The 21,047-nt window shown below is 40.5% G+C and overlaps 1 protein-coding gene across 1 annotated transcript; it reads right to left on the bottom strand.

Annotated features, from left to right (window-relative positions):
* Positions 1–9,046: 9,046 nt before the first annotated feature.
* Positions 9,047–10,332, bottom strand: LOC139875178 (uncharacterized mitochondrial protein AtMg00810-like). The gene is made up of 3 exons (XM_071862531.1): positions 10,291–10,332; positions 10,130–10,231; positions 9,047–9,877 (listed from the first exon to the last, which is right to left on the bottom strand). Exons 1-3 carry the CDS (start codon positions 10,330–10,332, stop codon positions 9,047–9,049), a joined length of 975 nt encoding a protein of 324 aa, XP_071718632.1.
* Positions 10,333–21,047: the final 10,715 nt, after the last annotated feature.

The following is a 21,047-nucleotide window of genomic DNA, read 5'->3' on the forward strand; positions in this document are numbered from 1 at the left end:
CATCATTGTGGATTAGAGGGACATATGAAGAAGAACTGCTATAGATTGAAAGAGGAACAAGGTCAAAGTAGTTCACAACCGAAGAATAAGGGTGGAGAAACATTAGTGACTATCCCTGGTGATGTAGCTTATTGTTCAACCCATGATGAGACATGCCTTCACGTCTCACGAGAAGACACAGAATGGGTGGTAGATACTGCAGCTTCCTACCACGTGACTCCATACAAGGAATACTTCACAACATACAAAGCTGGAGACTTTGGAGCTGTGAAGATGGGAAATTCCAGTTCCGCTGAGATTGTCGGAATTGGTGATGTCAAGATAAAGACAAGTTCCGGGAGCACAATCACTCTGAAGGATGTCCGCCATGTGCCAGATCTTAGGCTGAATCTACTTTCCGGAGTAGCTCTCGATAAACAGGGCTATGATAGTCATTTCAGTAGAGGCACATGGAAATTGTCAATAGGCACTATGATAGTCGCTCGAGGACACATTTGTGGCACACTGTACAAGACTCATGTGAAGATCTGCACAGACAGCATTAATGTTGCAGAAAAGGAGGCTTCACAAAATTTATGGCACCAGAGACTCGGTCACATGAGTGAGAAAGGGTTGTCTACCCTAATAAAGAAGGAGCTTATCAATGTAGACAAGGACGCTGCACTAGATCCTTGCAATCGTTGTCTGTTTGGTAAGCAACATAGAGTCTCGTTTAATTCCTCTTCAACGAGAAGATCAGAGTTACTATGTCTGGTACACTCTGATGTTTGCGGTCCCTTAGAGGTTGAATCAATTGGCGGCAACCGATACTTTCTAATGTTTATCGATGATGCTTCTCGAAAGGTGTGGGTATATTTCTTGCGGACGAAGGACCAGGTGTTCGATTACTTCAAACAGTTCCATGTCATGGTAGAACGTGAGACAGGAAAGAAGTTAAAGTGTCTTCGATCCGACAACGGCGGTGAATACTCTTCCAGGCAGTTCGATGCCTATTACAGATCATATGGCATCCGACATGAGAATGCGGTCCCACGTACCCCTCAACATAATGGTATAGCAGAAAGAATGAACCGAACAATCATGGAACGTGTTCGGAGCATGATCAGTATGGCTAAGTTGCCAAAGCCATTCTGGGGAGAAGCAGTCAGAGCCGCTTGTTATTTGATCAACCGATCTCCATCAGTACCACTGAATTTTGAAGTTCCGGAGAAACTTTGGTCTGGAAAGGATCCATCATACTCTCACTTAAGAGTATTTGGATGTTTGGCGTACGCACATGTATCCAAGGAGCTCAGGCAGAAGCTGGATGCAAGGACCACTCCATGCATATTCATAGGCTATGGAGATGAAGAATTTGGATACAGATTATGAGATTCAAAGGAGAAAAAGGTGATCAGAAGTAGGGACGTAGTGTTCCATGAAAGCCAGACAATAGAAGATATTGAAAAGCCCACAATATCTCAGAAGACAAATGTTGCTGCTCATGTGCCAGAGGCAACAGCGGAATCATTCATGAGAAATGAATTTTCAGTGCAAGAAGAAATGCCAGGAGTAGAAGATAATGAGGAAAATGACGGTGCTGAGCAGGGGGAGCCACAACCCCATCTGCCAGACGTTCCAGCACCATCACAAGGTCAAGATGATGGTGGATCTCCTCAGAATGTTCCAGAAGTTCGTAGATCTGAACGAGTTCGGATTCCATCGAGTAGATATCCAGAATTCGAGTACCTTCTACTTACTGAAGATGGAGAACCGGAGAGTTTTCATGAAGCAGTAACTCATAAGGATAAATAAAAATGGTTGCTCGCAATGCAGGATGAGATGGATTCTCTGCAGAAAAATCAAACTTATGAGATTGTAGAACTTCCACGCGGGAAGAAGGCACTGAAAAATAAATGGGTGTTCAAGCTGAAAATGGATGGTAGTGGAAAAGTGGTGAAATACAAAGCACGACTTGTAGTCAAAGGATTCCAACAGAAGAAAGGGATTGATTTTGACGAGATATTTTCACCAGTAGTCAAGATGACTTCAATTAGAGTCATACTTGGATTGGTCGCAAGTATGAACTTGGAGCTTGAACAGATGGATGTAAAGACAGCTTTTCTTCATGGAGATTTACATGAAGAAATTTACATGGAGCAGCCAGAAGGTTTTGAGGTTTCGGGAGATAACCTCGTATGCAAGCTGAAGAAAAGTTTGTACGGTTTGAAGCAGGCACCTAGGCAGTGGTACAAGAAGTTTGACTCGTGCATGGTGAGTCACGGGTACAAGAAAACTGCAGCAGATGAGTGTGTCTACATTCAGAAGTTTTCTGAAGGAGATTTCGTTGCTCTTCTACTTTATGTAGACGATATTTTGATCGTAGGGAAAGATGTAACGAAGATCAACCAGCTGAAGAAGGAACTCTCTAAGTCTTTTGACATGAAAGACTTAGGACAGGCTCAACAGATTTTGGGAATGCAGATAACCCGAGATAGGAAGAATAAAAGGTTATGGCTATCTCAGGAGAAGTATATTGAACGAGTGCTTTCACGTTTCAATATGAACAATACCAAACCTGTTAGCATTCCATTAGCTAATCATTTCAAGTTAAGCAAGAGTTCTTGTCCCTCATCCAAGGAAGAGATCGGGGAGATGTCTTCAGTACCATATTCTTCAGCAGTTGGAAGTTTGATGTATGCGATGGTGTGTACAAGGCCCGATATTGCTCATGCAGTGGGAACGGTGAGTCGTTTTCTCTCGAACCCCGGGAAAGAGCATTGGGAGGCGGTAAAATGGATTCTCAGATATCTTAAAGGTACAAAGAATCTATGTCTTTGTTACGGGGGAGCTGATCCAATCTTGGAAGGCTATACAGATGCGGATATGGCCGGAGATCCTGATAGTAGGAAATCTACTTCAGGATTCATTTACACTTTTGCAGGGGGAGCTGTTTCATGGCAGTCAAGACTACAGAGGTGTGTTGCATTATCCACAACTGAAGCAGAGTATATTGCTGCTGCAGAAGCTGGAAAAGAAATGTTGTGGTTAAAGCGTTATCTTCAAGAATTTGGAATCAAGTAAAAGGAGTACAAGGTATATTGTGACAGTCAAAGTGCTATAGATTTGAGCAAGAACTCCATGTACCATTCTCGTACAAAACATATTGATATTCGCTATCATTGGATACGCGAGGTAATTGATCGACAACTGTTGAGACTAGTGAAGATCCATACAAAGGAGAATCCTGCGGATATGTTAACAAAGGTGGTGACTCGAGAGAAGTTGGAGTTATGCAGAGACATAACTGGAATGTTTGTGGATTCGGCTGGAGGGGGAGAATTGAAGATTTCCAGCCTACAATCTAGAAGCCCACCTTCTAGATATTCAAAGTAGGCAACCTTGACAACTCATATGGAGGTAGCAAAGTTGATGATGATGATGGCCGCCAACCTTCTCCGTTCACACCATTCCACCGCCATAGAATTTTTACTATAAATAGAGGTACACCTCAGTTGTAAATCATCCTAAATCACTCAGATAAGTGTAATCACAACCTAGAGAGTGTGTGTGAGTTTGAGAGTTTTTTTGTAAGAGTTTTGTAATACTCTGTAAATCTATTCTTGTGAGTAATAGAGTTGTTTTTCTCTCAAATTTGTATCTCCCAACGTCCAGGCGATCCTCTCTTCCTAACAAAATCGAACTCAGAAGCTATTAAAGCCTAAAACGCTAAAGATAAAATTATCGTGAGACCTTATTAAATATAAGTGTATATTGGATGATATATTTTCCCATGATATATTCCATTGTATTATCACATATATATAGTACAATGATGGGCTGAGCAGATTACATAGTATACAATGTGGACTGGGCCTATAATATACTACAAAATATAATACATAAATACACATATGCTAACATCCCCCGCAGTTTTATCGGGAGGAGAAATTCGGACGTTCAAACTGGATCGAAAGTCGGTAAAGAGATGTCGGAAGCCCTTTGGTGAAGATATCAGCATATTGAGATGCAGATGGAACATGTAAAACCCGTATATGACACAGAGCAACCTGATCACGAACAAAGTGAATATCAATCTAAATGTACTTCGTTCACTGATGTTGTACCGGATTAGATGACATGTATACGAAGGAGCTGATGTTATCACAATAGACAATGGTAGCCTTAAGCGGTGACGAGTGAAGCTCCCTAAGTAGATTGCGTAGCCAGCATGATGTAGATCCGGCCCAACTCGCAAACCAGCCCACAACTTTATTTGATTATTTGGTGGGAATTGAAGATGGATCCAGAAAGAAAAAGAAGGGCAGAAGCTAAAGAAGTAATACTGGAATTTGATAAGTCTATTTAATATAAGAAGTAATACTGGAATTTGATAAGTCTATGTAATATGTTATTTCCTCTTATTTAAGCAGGGCTTTTTGTTCCCCTGGAGCTCAGTTTTCTTTTTATCATTATCTTTCACTTGAAATAAGAATAGCCTTTTGGCTTTGGTGTTGATTTTGTTTCCAAATAATATGTTTGTTATTTGTTTGGCCGATTGGGACATTATTTGGAAATCAGAGCGCTAGGTAATGGCCGATCGTAATCAGTGTGGAAGACCCCGTAGGGCAGCAACTCATAGAAACGCCAATCGAGGCAATGATGTTGATCCACGTGACGTGGAGATTGACCGATTACAAAGACGAATTGTTGAGTTGGAACTTCAACATGAGTATGAAGAGAGTGAGTCTGATCAAACATACCAACCGTCCGAGGAAGCGAATCCGTTTGCTAACATTCCGAGGGGTTTTCGCAGAGGGTACCAAGAAGATCCTTTGCGCAATATTGGCATGAAAGTGGAGATCCCAGAATTTTCGGGGACAGTTCATCCAAACGACTTTCTAGACTGGTTGAGTATGGTAGAAAGAGTTTTCGACATCAAAGATATTCCAGAACATTTGAAGGTTAAGTTGGTAGCCATTAAGCTCCGGAAACATGCATCCTTGTGGTGGGATCATACAAAAAAAACAGCGAAATCTGGCTCGAAAATCTAAAGTGGAGACATGGGACAAGATGAAGAAATTGTTGAGGCGAAAGTTCTTGCCCGCAAACCATATGCAAGAATCTTTTCTTGACTACCACAATTTACAACAGCGTTCGTTGAGTGTTGAAGAGTTAATACATGAATTTGATAAATTGCGCATGCGATGTGATGTTATCGAGGAGGAGGAACAAATCATAGCTCGGTTTTTAGGAACTCTCAAACCAGAAATTGCTGATGTGGTAAGTCTACGGCCTTATTTGACGTATGAAGATGTTTGTAGGTTGGCACTCAAGGTGGAAAAACAACAAAGTAAGGGTAAATCAAAGATGACATTTGGACGTGGCAATATCAACCCGAAACCAAACCCTATCGTGATTGATAAAGGAAAGGGGAACAATCCGTAAAAGTGTCAACACAAGGAGGTAACATTCGAGCTCCCAGGTGTTTTAAGTGTCAAGGATTGTGTCACTATGCTCGTGAGTGCCCAAATCAGCGCATTGTTACCCTTTGGGATGATTCATCTGCTCCAGTTTATGATACAGAAGAGGATTATGAGAACACAACAACTCCTCAGTGCGAAGAAAGTGAAGTAGTCTACCCAGATAAAGGAGAGTTACTAGTGACTCGACGGGCTGTCAGTACATCTGTTGTTCACAATACCGATGATTACTCTTGGTTAAGGAATAATATTTTTCGCACACAGGTAACGGCTAAAGGGAAAGTCTGTAGTATGATTATTGATGGGGGAGCTGCGAGAACGTGGTTTCAACTGAGATGGTTGAGAAACTGGGATCGAAGGCTGGAGACCACCCAGAACCGTACAAATTGACTTGGCTGAAAAAAGGAAACCATGTAACCGTTAATAAAGGTGTTTAGTACAGTTTTTGATTGGGAGAAAATATAGTGATGAGGTGTGGTGCGAGGTTATCCCGATGGATGCTTGCCACATTCTGTTGGGATGTCCGTGGCAGTTTGACAGGAAGACCAAGCATGATGGATACCGTAACACGTATTCTTTTTACAAGGACGAGGTTCACGTTAGCACCACTTGACACCCGACAAAAGTCAACAAAAAAACCCAACCTTTTCCTAAATAGATCTGATATTATGGCAGCGAGAAAAACTACCTCTATAGTATTCGTGCTAGTTATTACAGAAGAGAATTCTGTAGTGAATGACATACCTGATGAAGTAGTACCCCTTATGGAAGAATTCTCAAATGTTTTTCCAAATGAGATCCCTCCTGGGCTACCGTTGATGCGTGATATCCAGCACTGTATAGACTTTATACCGGGATCTACCATTCATAATAAACCCACTTATCGAATGAATCCCACCGAGTTTGAGGAGTTGCAACGACAAGTAACAGAGTTGTTAGAAAAGGGTCTCATACGAGAGAGCAAGAGCCCATGTGCGGTCCCTGCATTGTTAGTGCCGAAACATGGAGGCACCTTCCGCATGTGTATTGATAGTCGTTCAGTTAACAAAATCATCATAAAATATCGTTTTCCTATTCCACGTTTTGATGACTTATTGGATCAGTTCTATGGCGCAAAAGTTTTTTCTAAAATTGACTTGAGAAGTGGTTACCACCAGATTCGCATGCGACTAGGAGATGAGTGGAAAACCGCTTTTAAAACACGTGATGGATTATACGAGTGGATGGTGATGCCATTCGGGCTTTCGAACGTGCCGAGCACGTTCATGCGCCTGATGAATCAAGTGTTTAAAGATTTTATCAGGAAGTTTGTAGTGGTATATTTTGATGACATTTTGGTATTCAGTCTCACCGTGGATGAACATCTCACACACTTATGCCAGGTATTCACCGTTTTGCATGATCAGAGGCTATATGCTAATGCTAAGAAGTGTCACTTTCTTGCATCAGAAATTACCTTTTTAGGGTACATCATTTCGGGAGGTGGTATCAGGATGGACCCGGCCAAGATTAACGCCATTCTTGATTGGCCGATACCAACGAATCTCCATGACATTCGGAGCTTCCACGGGCTTGCCTCTTTTTATCGGAGATTTATAAAAAACTTTAGCACGATTATTACTCTCGTTACCGAATGTATGAAGGCTGGGAAGTTCTCGTGGTCTATTGACGCCACCAATGCATTTAATGACTTAAAGGCTAAGGTAACTCAAGCCCCTGTCCTAGCATTACCTAATTTTTCTTACATTTTCTAGGTTGAGTGTGATGCATCGGGTGTTGGAATCGGTGGTGTCTTGAGCCAAAATAAGCGACCGATGGCTTATTTTAGTGAGAAGCTAAACGAAGTGAGGCGTAAATACTCCACATATGATCGCGAGTTTTATGCCATTGTCTGCACGCTAGAGACTTGGCGACATTACTTGTTACCCGCTGAATTCATATTGTACTTGGATCATGAGTCTTTAAAGTACATTCAAGGCCAACATAAACTAAGTCCTCGACATGCGAAGTGGGTAGAAATATTGCAAGCCTATTCGTTTGTGATTAAGCATAAAGCAGGGGCGCAAAACCAAGTAGCTGATGCCCTTAGTCGAAGACATGCGTTATTGTCAACAATGCAACACCATGTGCGAGGGTTTGATACATGGAAGTCTTTGTACAGGGACGATCCATATTTTAAAGATATATGGTCCAAATGCTCGCATGGAACTTTCTCTCTTTTTTATATCTATGATGGGTTTCTTTTTCGAGATATGCGTTTATGTATTCCACATAGTTCCTTACATGATGCTATCATTGTGGAAAGCCATGGTGGGGGCCTTGCTGGCCATTTTGGAATGAGAAAGACTTTGTATTTAATTACAAACCGTTTTTACTGGCCACGTATGGTGCATGATGTTCATCGAGTGGTCGTTAGATGTCGAGTTTGTCATATCGCGAAAACGCATGGGAGTAATGCTGGGTTATATATGCCTTTACCTGTACCACATGCTCCATGGGAGGATGTTAGTTTAGATTTTATGCTTGGGTTACCTCGGACCCAACAACATAAAGATTCAGTTATGTGCGAAGACATTTGATGCTAGTCAGGTCGCCCATTTGTATTTCACAGAGATAGTTAAGTTGCATGGAATTCCGAAAACATTAACATCCGACCGTGATGTGAAATTTATCAGTCATTTTTGGAGGACTTTATGGACGCGTATGGGTTCCAAGCTACACTTTAGTAGTTCACACCATCCACAAATGGATGGTCAAACCGAAGTTGTCAACAGGAGCTTGGGAAATCGGATGCGAAGTTTGGTGGGGGAACACCCTAAACAGTGGGACTTAACTTTGGCTCAAGCAGAATTCGCTTTTAATAGCTCGGTTAACCGGACAACAGGTAAAAGCCCCTTTGAAGTCATGTATGGTAGCAACCCTTTGACTCCACTTGACTTATTACCAAGACCTGTTTCTAATTCTGATCAAAGTGAGGGATATGCTCAAGCTGACAAAATTAAATCCTTGCATCAACAAGTTCAGGATTGTATTATTCAGCAAAATAATGTGTACCAAGCACAAGCCAACAAACACAGGAAACGGGTTGTATATGAAGTGGGAGATTTAGTTTGGATACATTTGAGGAAGGAGCGTTTCCCTGCCGGAAGATTTGGTAAACTCAAGCCTAGAGATTATGGTCCCTTTCGAGTTTTGGATCGTATCAATGACAATGCGTACTAGATCTAACTACCTGGTCACTACAACGTATCGGGAACTTTTAATGTTGCTGACTTGTCACCGTACCAGGGTGATAGTGTTGATGATGTAGACTCGAGGTCGAGTCTTTCTGAAGAAGGGGAGGATGATGTAGATCCAGCCCAACTCGCAAACCAGCCCACAGCTTTATTTGATTATTTGGTGGGAATTGAAGATGGATCCAAAAAGAAAAAGAAGGGCAGAAGCTAAAGAAGTAATACTGGAATTTGATAAGTCTATTTAATAAAAGAAGTAATACTGGAATTTGATAAGTCTATGTAATATGTTATTTCCTCTTATTTAAGCAGGGCTTTTTGTTCCCCTGGAACTCAGTTTTCTTTTTATCATTATCTTTCACTTGAAATAAGAATAGCCTTTTGGCTTTGGTGTTGATTTTGTTTCCAAATTATATGTTTGTTATTTGTTCGGCCGATTGGGACATTACAGCATGTTTCAGCAACAACATTAGCTACACCCTGATATTCAGCCTCGGCACTAGATCTCGAGATAACCTCATGATGCTTCGAGGACCATGATAATAGATTGTCACAAAGGAAAACACAATAGCCAGATGTGAAGCGATGTGTTGTGGGGCACCCATCCCAATCAGCATCAGAATATGCAACAAGGCCATCTGTGGATGAGACATGTATCTGTAACCCATGATCAAGTGTGCCACGAAGGTAGCGCAAAATGCATTTTAGAGCAAGAAAATGTGGCTCCCGTAGGTCATGCATGAAAAGACAAATCTGTTGAACAACATAGGATATGTCAGGTCGAGTGAACGTGAGATACTGAAGAGCACCTGCAAAACTCCTATACAAGGTGGGATCAGCAACAGGTGGACCGGTGTCGTCTAATTTGGACAATGTGTCGGTAGGCGTGCGATAAGGTTTGCCATGTACCATATCTACATGTTTTAAGATGTATATAGAATAATTCTTCTGAGAAAGAAACATGCCTGTAGAGCTGCAAGTGGCTGAAATGCCAAGAAAATAGTTAAGGTCCCCTAAATCAGTCATAGAAAACTCTCTACTAAGCTGACCAATGATGGTCTGTAGCAGCGAAGTGGACGATGCAGTAAGAATAATGTCATCAACATATAAAAGAAGGTATGATGTAGAGGACCCGTGATGATATACAAATAAAGACGAGTCACATCGACTCCGCTGAAAACCCTGTGTTAGAACAAAATCAACAAACCGCTAGTACCTAGCGTGTGGTGCCTGTTTCAGGCCATATAAATAGTGCTGCAAGTGGTAAACATAGTCAGGAAATCTAGTATCTTGATATCCAGGTGGTTGATGCATGTAAACAGTCTCTAGTAAGTCACCATGAAGAAAAGCATTCTTCACATCAAGCTAATGAATGGGCCAGTGTCGGGAGACAGCCAAACTTAACACAGTACAAATGGTGGCCGGTTTGACAACCGGACTGAAAGTCTCATCACAATCAATGCCAATCTGCTGGCTCTTTCCATTAGCAACTAACCTGGCTTTGTAACGAGCCATCGAACCATCAGCATTAAACTTCTGCTTAAATAACCACATACATCAGACCACATTAGCCCCGGAGGGCATGAAAGAAGTACCCAAGTGCCATTAGAAATAAGAGCATGATATTCCTCATCCATGGCTTTGTGCCATTGAGGGTCCTTAAGAGCCTGTAAGTAAGACTGGCCACTGATGGTGAGGTAGTAGTATGTAAGTTAAGTCGGGTTATGGGTTTAGTTATCCCGTGTTTGCCACGAGTGATCATGGGTGGTAGAAGGTGTCGGAGATGGTGAGGTGGCTGGAGGTGTGGTAGGGGAATTTGTAGTGGAGGTAAGTGGAGGTGTGTCACTCTGTGATGAGGAGGCCGCATCCGAGGACAGAACTGGAGAGACAGGCTGAAATGCTGGACGTAATGAAGGGGAAGGATCTTCTAAAAAGTCATATGATGGAGAGTTAGTTGGAGTAACCGAGCTAAAAGGGAAAACAGTTTCGTTAAATACGACCTGACGAGAGATGATGATTTTATGATTGGATATGTTAAGACAATAGAAACCACGATGGTCTGATGGATAATCGAGGAATATACATGGCGTAGATCGTTAGGCGAGTTTATGGGGAGTGGTTAGGTAGGGGAAAGGCGATAATGATGGGTGTCATTTTGAATGGTCGAAGATGGTAGGATGTTGAGTAGATGGGTGGACATATGGAGAGCCTTCGCCTAATATGTAGGAGGAAGACAAGCATGAAATAAAAGTGTACGGATAGTGTTGTTAATAGTGCGCAACATTCGTTCAGATTTTCCGTTTTGTTGAGATGTGTGTGGGCATAAAAAACGAAAAAAGGATACCATTTTTGGCAAAGAAGTCATGAAATGTGTTGTTATCGTACTCACCACCATTATCACACTGAAAAGATTTTATAGTACATTTAAATTGATTTTGAACATTTTATGTGAAATGTAAAAACTTGTCAAAAACTTCAGATTTGTGTCGCAATGGATAAACCCACAAATAATGTGTATAATGATCAAGAAAGATGACATAATATTTAAAATCACTCATGCTAGTAATAGGAGAAGTCCAAACATCAAACTTCAGAATGTATAATTGTTGAGTCCCCAAAGTAATTGAGGATTTAATTATGACAAAACAGAATTTATTGGCATTAAAATATTATTTGCAGCCAACACAAGTTTGTTTATGTATAGACAACAAATATTGCTATGTCAAGTGTTTAGTATGCTACCTAGTCTACCAGCACAAGGTAGAGAGTATTCTTCGAATAGGCACATGATGTGTACCCAGCAATTCAAGAATATCAAGGAACTCAGCATGAGAAGAACCAGTATACCTGGTAAGCAGCATACAACACAAGACAGCTATGCTCCATTACAAGCATAGTGGTTTCCTGAGTGGTCTACATCAATCGTACTATTCAACAGAAGTCAAAGACAAAGTTGAACAGAAAAGGATACGCATCGGCGGCTGACAAGTGACCTTACAAGACCACGTGGGGATGCAGAAGTTTAACGCATGTGCAGACATGGGTTATCCTTTGTCAACGTCTAGGGAACACAACATTCTATTTGTTTAAACAAATAGTGGTGCCAAACCGAATAGGGATGTTCCTGCAAATGGCTACCAAAGAGGAAAGAAGGGAGCACGCTCTCTGACACAATTGTCCCCACAAGTACAGACATCCTATGTACCAGTGGACAATGGAATAATTACACGGATAATATGACTACTATAAATTGATGTATCTTCTATTGTAAAAACTAGTGGTGTGGGTTTTATTATTTAGAGTCCAAAACATGTAATAGCTTTAAGTTATCCTCATAGCTATAATTTAGGTAAATCTGTATCAACCAACTATCATTCCACCAAGGATAGTTGTAATTCTTTATGATTTAATCAATAAAGAATAAACTGCTGAAAACTTACCTGTGACTCTACTTAATTTACTTGCTTGAATACTAAATCGTGTTTAACTGTTAAGTTAATTAAAAGAAATTGTATTCACCTCCTCTACAATACTCATGTTGTTTATCAAGGGACCAACAACTGGTATCAGAGCTTCATTCTTGATAATTTAATATCTTGGATCTGAATTCTCACATGGCTGCATACTCAAATACAGCTTACCTTGAAAATGACTTAACCAATAGACCACCCAAATTTAATGAAGGGGAGTATGAAACTTGGAAGACAAGGTTCATGCTTCATCTTGAGTCTATTGACCCACTCATGCCTGGCATTGCCACAGATGGTCCATATGTCCCAACTGAGACTATTGCAAGTGTTCCAGCTACTGCTGACGCTCCTGATGTTCCTTCCTGGTAGAGAGGTTGTTCTTTCCCCATCTGAATGGGTTGCTGAGGACAAAAGTCGTGTTGGACTTGACCCTAAGATCAGAACCATGTTAGCTATAACATTGCCTAACCCATTGTTTAAACTGATTAAGGGAAAGCTGAATGCTAAGCTTATGATAGACTATCTAGATGTCACCTATGAGGGTATGGGTGAGGTAAGGCAGAACAAGATGATTACTTTGAAAAGAGAGTATGAAATGTTCTTTGCCTATGATCAAACCAAAATCGTTAAGTGTGATTAGATTTCGGGTTTGAGTGCTTAATTTGGGAAAAAGAGTAGGTTGATTGTTTTAACTCCAATAATTGTGCAAACCCCGATTTGGATACTGGATTCCAAGGGCGTAAAACAACCAAGTGAATTAACCTTATTCGATCAGAATCGAATAAGTTAATATCTTAGTGTGGATTAACTCGGATGGTGATCGGAGCACTGGTCGGAATTAAGTTAATGACTGGAGTAACGTTATCGCAATTGATTTGGGCAGAGTAACGTTAAAGCATCCAGTGTTGTGTAAGTGAATCATTTCACTTGTGTATTTATAGATGTTATGGAGGGAATGATGACGTGGCACATGTCCCTTTCATAGTTGTTACAAACTTTTCCAATCTCGAGGGGTGACGTGGCACCTGTCCCTTTTGTGGGGAATAACAGATTCTAACGAACTTTCCTATATTCACGGGCTGACGTGGCACGCGACTTGCTCGCGTTCTTGTTCCATGATCAAGTGGTCATTTCGGGATGAAGTGACAGCTCCGAGGTGACACGCTCTTGTTCTGGGACCACGTGCTTGTCCCGGGAGTGTCCGTATGCCGGTTTAGTGCAATGAGACGTTGGTGTCGGTTAAGGAATTACGATGCTCTCAGTTTAGCCGGGTAGGTCATGCCAAATACTTGGGAAGTGTTTCTTCTTGGTCACGATTGTGACGATTAGCTTTGTGGTGCCTAGTTATGACTATCTTGACCGGCTGCAAGGTGCCGGTTACATGTATGTCGTCCAGGTTCTTAGTCTTGCCATTTGTTCGACATGGTAGAGTGTCCGGGAATCGGCTAGACGGATTACGAGAAAAGGAGTTGGCAAACCGGGACGCGTAGTGCAGGGTATGGTTTTTGCCGAGACGATTGCCTGTTTTGAGACGGATCGTTATGCGTATCATCAAGTCCCCCCAGTTTGATGAGGGTAGCCGGAATGGTTACCGTTGTCAAACTTTCGAGACAAAGCCACGCTTCCTGATTGGATGTGCATTTAATGCTTGTTAGCATGAAAAGACAATTTCTGCAAATGCGCCTCCCTTTTCGTGTTCTTTCCGTTTTTCAACTTTTGGAACGGCGTTCGAGAGATTTTCTTTTGCCCTTTTAATCATTACTTTTTGTCGATCCATCTTTTGATCTGGACCGTTGGATCAGTTTTCTTAAAACCTATAAATAGTGTCCTTTTTTCGATATTTTTACTTTTTACAGCCTTTGAGCCCTAAATGCTTCTTCTCCAAAAACCAACAGTTTTCTTACGAAAAAGGTACCTTTTCTATTTCCTTCTTCTTTTACTTATTTTTTTTTTGTTTTCGTTCATATGGCGGATCAGTCTTCCACTTCTGCTAGTGTAGATGTTCCCGAAACTTCTGGTAGATCTTCTGTAAATGTTAATGATATTAAGAGTCTAGTATGCCATGAGTATCTTGACGAGATGGTACAAAAGTACCCCTTTTTATCTCGTTATTCGTTGAGGGTGCCTGATGCTACTCATAGGGCCCATAAGCCTCCTCCAGGAATGGTTACCTTTTATGGTTATACCATTAGCGTGGGCAACTTTCGATTGCCCTATTCTGAGTTCATGTACCAATTCTTCGATCATTATGGCATAGCGCCTGCACAGGTACATCCTCATGCGTACCAGAAATTGGTAATGTGGGAGATGTATTTCAACTACTATCACATTCTTCCTTCCTTCCATTTGTTCCGATTCTGTTTTATTGTTTCGAAGTCCGAAACTGGATGGTTCACTATCAAACGTAGAGCAGGAATCAAGTTTACTGGGGATATGGACACGTCGTTAAAAGAGTGGCGGGAATCTTTCTTTTTTGTTGATAGGGAAGGACTGCCACCACGATTCGTTAAGCTGTGCGAATGGGCAGTTGACGTAAAGAAAAGAGTCAACAAAATTCCGACTCTAAATGCTGCCGAGAAGGCATGTATAGAGGCTATTCGGGGGTTTGAGTATCCACAACGTCCATATCCAGAGGATATGCTCGTATTAGGCGGGATTAGCCACCAATGGCCAGACCCGAACACTAAACCTATTCTTCGTTTTAATGGGGCAGGTGAAGACTGATCCCAGCCAACTGTTACGCTGCTAGGTTAATTTATCGCACACTAACCTTGTTTTCGTTTGATGTTTATACAACAGTGATGGAGTTTGCTACCTTTTTGTTTTTTGGTGACCTTTCAGACATCCAGGTGGAGAGTGTCCCGGTGAATCCTGGGGAGGAGCCGGATGTTGTGCCGCAGGATTTGGAGCACAATGTTGGTGATGGTGCTGGCTTGGATCTTCCCGGTCCTGAGGTTCCGGGTGATAATTTAGTGGTGAAGAGGAAAATTCACGAGCTTCCTCATCTTAGGAAGAAAGCTAAAGGTAATTCTTGTTTCGTTAAAACGAACATCTCTTCTCTCATTGCTTTTCTTTTAGGTAATAAACAGTTTGATTTGTCTCTGACTATTTCTTTTTTATTTATTTTTGCAGTCACTGCTGAGCCGTCTGTGATCGAGACGGAGCCTTTGAACATAAGTGATGCTGAACAGTTTGACCTGGAGAGCATTGATGAAATGCACTTCCGGGTGCCTATTGGTGATGATCTTGTTCGTGCTTTTTCTCAATTGGATATTAACTATCCTAGTTGTGTAAGCTTTCTGGAAAAAGGGGTTTCTTCCTCCCTTACCCAGTCGACGTCTGCCCTTTCTTGCAAAGAATCTATGGCTATTCGCACTCGGGCATTGATGGCGTTGAATACGCTTATTCAAGAAGGGTTTAACAGGGAGAGGCGAGTGGCAGACTTGGAGCGCCAACTTTTAGAAGCCCGTCTCGAGTTATCTCAGGATCCACTTGCCCGGGAAGCTGTCCAGAGTTTGGAGACTCAGCTGAGGGTGGCTAAGGAGGGACTCGGCCAGAAGGAGAGTGAGCTTGCTGTTGCTCAAGAAAAGTGTGCTGCTGCTCGAGAAGAGTGCAAACGTTTGCGTGGCACTTTCCCTGCTGTTCTGAAAAAAGCTATCAATTCACCTACTGTAAAGGTGCCTTTTCAGGATTATTTGAACAGCGTCGCGTCGGCCCACTTTACTCATGTTGTCATGTTGATGCAGAAGCATCACGCTAGTGGGGTTACCTCCTTTCATTCCGAGATTGCTCAGAAGTTGAATCCATCTTCCATGGAGTCGGTTCAGGCTGCTGCAAATGCTTTGAAGGAAATTCATTTTGGCAGCTTTGAGGACCTTTGTGCCAATGACGACACGACCGTTCAGCAGCTCTTGGATTTTAATTTCTGAAAATTTGTACTGCACGGTTGTGCATTTTTGGGTTAAACTTGTAATTATTCGCGTACAGTTGTTGGTGAAATGTTAATTTCAAGTATTTTGTATATTTTTCTTGAGTTGAACTAGTTCATATCTTCATATGTATACCTAGAAATACATTTGTTTAGTTTTGGCATGTACACCGTGCAGTCACGCGTGTTTATGCCATCTACTCATTGGCCGTTTATCAGTATAAACTTGTACCGGCGAGGGCTAGGCAGTCACCTCTTAGGGGGTACAAAACGGGCATGGGACTTATGTGGATGTCGGAATCCATTTTGCCGCTGGTCGTTTATAGTTGTGTAAACATTGTGAATTACATAATGACAAAGTTATTGCAAATGGTAAAAAGCTTTTTATTAATTCCTTGAAAAGGAAAGACATACATCAGATCTTTTATTACAAGAAACAAAAGATAAAAATCAAGATAACCGTGGATTGAGGTGATCAAGTTCAATCACGGTACCCATCGAAACTTCAGTTACTATTTCATCCACTTTCATTTTCCTCAACCGCCATCTTGTCTCGGTTGGAACTTTCACGACTTTCGGTCCTTGACCATTTGAGTGTTGAACTAAGGGGTTTAACCTTTCCACGCATGCCATTAAGAGATTTTTCCCACTCTGACTGACGACGTCGGCCGGCAATTACCTTTTCTGCTTTATGAAGGATGTCTGAACTTTTGTTACCTGGATGTGTCGTCGGGGAGAAAAAGGTTTATCTTCTAAGAACCGAGACACGTTCCTCTTCCATGACATGGGGTGTTCTCTGTGACTCGTCATTTTGTCTGTCTTGAATAGCTTCATTGTCAGAAAAAGGGTGTCGGGTGGATTGAACCGTTACCACGCCTTGCCGGGTGGGGAGCTTGAGTATACCGTGAGCAGTGGATGCTATGGCGCCGATCTTTTTGAAAAATTGTCTCCCCAGTATTACGTTCGTCGCTGTCACAGATTTGACGACATAGAAGTCGATTTATTCGCTGCGAAGGTTGGGTCGAGTGCCTACCGTGACTGTTGCCTTGAGCTTTCCAATTGTTTCTTCAGCGTGGCCAGAGAATCCAGAGATGATGGCACTAGATTGTCTCATCTTTTTCCCGACGCGTTTGGGTAATCGGGAAAGGCAATGAGCGTATATCACTTCAACTTCACTTCCTGTATCAGTGTACATCTCGTTCACCGGGAATCCATCTATCAGTCCGGTAATGACTACCGGTTCATCCCACGAGTACCATGTTGGTATTCCCGGGAAAGTGATGGCAGCATCTTTCCAGGAGTTCTGTGGGGAAAAATCGTCCTTCTGAACGTTAATCATGTTGATGACAACTTTATCCTTTGCTTTCTCTCGCTTTTTTCCGTCATCTTTCTGCCAACTAAACGTTTTGTTGGGGTCGGCCTTTTTGAATTTCCTTCCAGTCAACAAGTGATTGAGTTCACCTGCTTTTATCTTGGCGATGATTTCACGTATTAGTGCCTTGCATTCATCGGTATCATGGCCATTGTCTTCATGGAACTCGCAATATTTGTCTTACTTTTGACCGTCACGCTTCTCCAGCGGTGCCGGCGGAGTAAACTTTGCCTTCACGTTGTCAATTAGGGACCCTTTGTCGTACGGCTTCTGGGCACCTTTGTCATGCCTATGGCTATCATGACTCTTGCCGTGACTGTTGTGATGTTTATTGTGGCTTTCATTGCGCCCGCTACTGTCATGGCGGTGTCTACTGTCGCTTCTTTTCTCTTCTCTCTTCCTTTATTCTCGATGATACTCAGCTTGTCTCTCCCTTCTCGAGTGTTGGTACTGCCTGGCTATCGTTACGGCATCTGCAAATGTACCCGGGATGTTCCAACGGAGTTCCGAGACAAGTGACGGGTGTGCGTCTTTGTCCAGGCACGTGATGAATCCGGAAATCTGTTGTGTTTCCGGGAGTCCTGGGATTTTTTGACATTCCAGCATGTACCTTGTGATGAAACTTTCGATCTTCTCTCCCCGGTACATCGGTATTTCGTGAGCATACAGATGCGTATACGTGTGCCGGCGGAGATTCTGATATTGCAGGAGAAACTTTTCTCGCAAGTCCGTGAAGCAAGTGATACCGTTAGGTGGTAACTTTGCAAACCACTCCCTGGCGGCCGACTGTAGTACCGTCGGAAAGAGATGACACGCCACCTCGTCACTCCAGTGCTGGGTTTTCATGGCACCTTCAAAAATTTGCAGGAAATCATCCGGGTCTGTGGTGCTGTTATACACCCCCAAAGTGACCGGTATTGTAGTGACCCGAACTTTTCCATGTTTATATATATTAATTGAGATTGATATTTACATGATTAAATGTTTCCAACATGTTAAGAAATCAAACTTGTTAAGACTTGATTAATTGAAATATGTTTCATATAGACAATTGACCACCCAAGTTGACCGGTGATTCACGAACGTTAAAACTTGTAAAAACTATACGATGACATATATATGGTTATATATATAGTTAACATGATTTTATTATAATTATGTATCTCATTAGGTATTTTAACAATGAGTTATATACATAAAAATGAGACTATTAATTTAAGAAACTCGAAAACGATATATATAACGATTATCGTTATAACAACGTCTTACTAGGTACATATGAATCATATTAAGATATTGATACACTTGGTTAATTATGTTAAATGATAAGTAAATATATTATTAAGTGTATTAACAATGAAATACATATGTAAAAATAAGACTACTAACTTAATGATTTCGAAACGAGACATATATGTAACGATTATCATTGTAACGACATTTAACTGTATATATATCATACTAAGATATATTATATATTATAATATCATAATAATATAACAATTTAACATCTCAATTGTTATAATAAACAATGGGTTAACAATATTCAACAAGATCGTTAACCTAAAGGTTTCAAAACAACATTTACATGTAACGACTAACGATGACTTAACGACTTAGTTAAAATGTATATACATGTAGTGTTTTAATATGTATTTATACACTTTTGAAAGACTTTAATACACTTATCAAAATACTTCCACTTAACAAAAATGCTTACAATTACATCCTCGTTCAGTTTCATCAACAATTCTACTCGTATGCACCCGTATTCGTACTCGTACAATACACAGCTTTTAGATGTATGTACTATTGGTATATACACTCCAATGATCAGCTCTTAGCAGCCCATGTGAGTCACCTAACACATGTGGGAACCATCATTTGGCAACTAGCATGAAATATCTCATAAAATTACAAAAATATGAGTAATCATTCATGACTTATTTACATGAAAACAAAATTACATATCCTTTATATCTAATCCATACACCAACGACCAAAAACACCTACAAACACTTTCATTCTTCAATTTTCTTCATCTAATTGATCTCTCTCAAGTTCTATCTTCAAGTTCTAAGTGTTCTTCATATATTCTACAAGTTCTAGTTACATAAAATCAAGAATACTTTCAAGTTTGCTAGCTCACTTCCAATCTTGTAAGGTGATCATCCAACCTCAAGAAATCTTTGTTTCTTACAGTAGGTTATCATTCTAATACAAGGTAATAATCATATTCAAACTTTGATTCAATTTCTATAACTATAACAATCTTATTTCAAGTGATGATCTTACTTGAACTTGTTTTCGTGTCATGATTCTGCTTCAAGAACTTCGAGCCATCCAAGGATCCGTTGAAGCTAGATCCATTTTTCTATTTTCCAGTAGGTTTATCCAAGGAACTTAAGGTAGTAATGATGTTCATAACATCATTCGATTCATATATATAAAGCTATCTTATTCGAAGGTTTAAACTTGTAATCACTAGAACATAGTTTAGTTAATTCTAAACTTGTTCGCAAACAAAAGTTAATCCTTCTAACTTGACTTTTAAAATCAACTAAACACATGTTCTATATCTATATGATATGCTAACTTAATGATTTAAAACCTGGAAACACGAAAAACACCGTAAAACCGGATTTACGCCGTCGTAGTAACACCGCGGGCTGTTTTGGGTTAGTTAATTAGAAACTATGATAAACTTTGATTTAAAAGTTTTTATTCTGAGAAAATGATTTTTATTATGAACATGAAACTATATCCAAAAATTATGGTTAAACTCAAAGTGGAAGTATGTTTTCTAAAATGGTCATCTAGACGTCGTTCTTTCGACTGAAATGACTACCTTTACAAAAATGACTTGTAACTTATTTTTCCGACTATAAACCTATACTTTTTCTGTTTAGATTCATAAAATAGAGTTCAATATGAAACCATATCAATTTGATTCACTCAAAACGGATTTAAAATGAAGAAGTTATGGGTAAAACAAGATTGGATAATTTTTCTCATTTTAGCTACGTGAAAATTGGTAACAAATCTATTCCAACTATAACTTAATCAACTTGTATTGTATATTTTGTAATCTTGAGATACCATAGACACGTATACAATGTTTTGACCTATCATGTCGACACATCTATATATATTTCGGAACAACCATAGACACTCTATATGTGAATGTTGGAGTTAGCTATACAGGGTTGAGGTTGACTCCAAAATATATATAGTTTGAGTTGTGATCAATACTGAGATACGTATACACTGGGTCGTGAATTAATTCAAGATAATATTTATCGATTTATTTCTGTACATCTAACTGTGGACAACTAGTTGTAGGTTACTAACGAGGACAGCTGACTTAATAAACTTAAAACATCAAAATATATTAAAAGTGTTGTAAATATATTTTAAACATACTTTGATATATATGTATATATTGTTATAGGTTCGTGAATCAACCAGTGGCCAAGTCTTACTTCCCAATGAAGTAAAAATCTGTGAAAGTGAGTTATAGTCCCACTTTTAAAATCTAATATTTTTGGGATGAGAATACTTGCAGGTTTTATAAATGATTTA

This window comes from Rutidosis leptorrhynchoides, chromosome 11 (assembly GCF_046630445.1).
Source record: "Rutidosis leptorrhynchoides isolate AG116_Rl617_1_P2 chromosome 11, CSIRO_AGI_Rlap_v1, whole genome shotgun sequence".
Classification (NCBI taxonomy): Eukaryota; Viridiplantae; Streptophyta; class Magnoliopsida; order Asterales; family Asteraceae; genus Rutidosis; species Rutidosis leptorrhynchoides.

What these genes read in the sequence shown, in the direction of transcription:
- LOC139875178 (XM_071862531.1), bottom strand. Translation starts at nt 10,332, where the DNA reads ATGGATGAGGAATATCATGCTCTTATTTCTAATGGCACTTGG. An exon ending in TTATTTCTAATGGCACTTGG is followed by an intron (nt 10,232 to 10,290) that starts GTACTTCTTTCA and finishes TTATTTAAGCAG; the next exon opens with AAGTTTAATGCTGATGGTTC. An exon ending in GTGATGAGACTTTCAGTCCG is followed by an intron (nt 9,878 to 10,129) that starts GTTGTCAAACCG and finishes GTTCTAACACAG; the next exon opens with GGTTTTCAGCGGAGTCGATG.